Raw genomic sequence first — 2,123 nt, 5'->3', positions numbered from 1 at the left:
AGCTTCCCATTTCTAGTACAAAGTCCTTTTTTTTCCCACATTCCAACCATTAGTTACCTTGATTATTAATTATAAGCTCATAATTATGTCTTGAAGAAGAATTATATTGTACTTAGAGGCTTTCTTAATCATTTTAACTATGTTACTAATTATCCCAATCTCTCCCTATATAAACACTGGTTCCATTAGCTTAAGGAAATACACCAAACCCCTTCAAACTTCCCTTTCATTTCATCTCTTTATCTCTCATTTTTCTTACTATCCCTTAATTTTGCTTTGTTTTTAAGTTTCTCTTCCAACTTAAACCATAAGTTCATGATAATGCTCTTCATCAAGTTTGTAGCCAACAGTTTCTTTGTTTTTTCATGCATGAACTTTGTTGATAGCTTTACTTTTAACACTGTTGTCTCTTTAGATGGAACTGGAAATTTTAGAAGCATTAATGCAGCTATAGCAGCTGCACCAAGTAATAGAAAATCTCGATTTTACATTCATGTGAAACCTGGGATTTACAAAGAACATGTTGAAATCGAAAAGAAAAAGACTTTCATTGCGTTAATCGGTGACAACGCTGCAAACACCATCATTGTTGATAGTAGAAGCCATGCTACTGGTTTTAACACCTTCCAATCCGCTACATTCGGTAAGTTTGAACTTGCCACTTTTTGTTTCCATTGCTTTGCTTTCAAATATTAACAGTGCATATTTGATGTTGAGTTATCCCTAAACTTTTCTTTTGTAGTTGTCAAGGGTGATAACTTTATGGCACAGTCCATAACGTTTGAAAATTCTGCTGGACCTGAAAATGGTCAAGCTGTTGCCCTTCTCAACAACCGCGCCAATCATACGGTATACTACAAATGTGTATTTCTTGGCTATCAAGACACTCTTTATGTCAATGGAGACAATGTATTCTTCAAAGATAGTGAAATTTACGGCACGGTAGATTTCATATTTGGATATGGACAAGCTGTGTATCAAGATTGTAATATATATGCAAGATTAGGCAATAGAACGATTACAATCACAGCACAATCTAAACAATTATGGAACCAAAGAAGTGGCTTCGTTTTCCAAAATTGCAGTGTAATGGCCTCTCCTGAACTCAGGTCGATAGAAAATCTAAATTTTGAAGTTTATCTTGGTCGGCCTTGGAGAGACTATTCGACTGTAATTTTTATGGACTCATTTTTGGACTATCTAGTTAATCCAGCAGGATGGTTGGTTTGGTCGGCAGAGCGGCCTCTCAATTTATTATTCTATGCCGAATTTAACAATAGAGGTCCAGGAGCTGATTTAACTAGTAGAGTCAAATGGCCAGGTTTTCATGCGATAAATAGTCCATCAGAAGTCATTAATTATACCGTGAATATTTTCATTGATGGAAATGCATGGTTACCAGAAACTAGCGTACCATTTAGACCTACCTTATAGTTTAGATTTGTTTTTATGTTTTAGTTTTTGATGCGCAATTGTATATTTTCTTTGCATATGTTATATGAATGAATTACTTTTAATTGTCCTTTAATTTCTGATTTAAAAGTTTTGAAAAAAAATTCACAACGGTGTGTTATATAAGAATTTCATAGGAACGAACTTAATTAATTAATCAAGGGGTAATTGATGATTTGGTGGAATAATAATAATTTAATTAAAATTCATTAAAACGTCAACACTCTCATATATTTGTGTGTAACAAAAAAAAAACAACTTCATATACATGAACTTCCATGACTTTTTGTCATAACCAAATTTAAATTAAAATTATTTTCATAAAATGAAAAAGAAAAAAAAACTATTAAATTTTATTCCATTTAATTAGTGATGGAGGAAACAAAATCATAATAGTAATTGATAAAAGTTAACTCAATATATTGATATTGATTCAATTAATTTAACTAATATAATTAACCGTGCTAAGTAATGAATATATATACTCACAAATCTATATAAAATACAAGAGGTTAGTTAAGAGAAAAATGATCACGTGCAATGCACATGAGATACTTGGTATTCAAAAAAAAAAAAAAAAAACCATTAAAAGAGTATTTGGCTCGCAGATTGCGATATTTTTAGGTAAAATTTATGTACTTATATTTTGCTTTTTCTTTCTTAATTTTCTA

At 31.2% G+C, this 2,123-nt stretch overlaps 1 protein-coding gene across 1 annotated transcript; it reads left to right on the top strand.

Moving 5' to 3' along the window:
• Nucleotides 1-256: 256 nt before the first annotated feature.
• Nucleotides 257-1,464, top strand: LOC120084059 (pectinesterase 2-like). The gene is made up of 2 exons (XM_039039961.2): nucleotides 257-643; nucleotides 743-1,464. The coding sequence occupies exons 1-2, from the start codon at nucleotides 316-318 to the stop codon at nucleotides 1,432-1,434; spliced, it is 1,020 nt and encodes a 339-aa protein (XP_038895889.2). The 5' UTR covers nucleotides 257-315; the 3' UTR covers nucleotides 1,435-1,464.
• Nucleotides 1,465-2,123: the final 659 nt, after the last annotated feature.

This window comes from Benincasa hispida, chromosome 8, assembly GCF_027475165.1.
Source record: "Benincasa hispida cultivar pf3 chromosome 8, pf3_genome.v1.1, whole genome shotgun sequence".
Lineage (NCBI taxonomy): Eukaryota > Viridiplantae > Streptophyta > Magnoliopsida > Cucurbitales > Cucurbitaceae > Benincasa > Benincasa hispida.
Note: the sequence above shows the minus strand (reverse complement) of the source record. Positions and strands in the feature narration are given on the sequence as shown.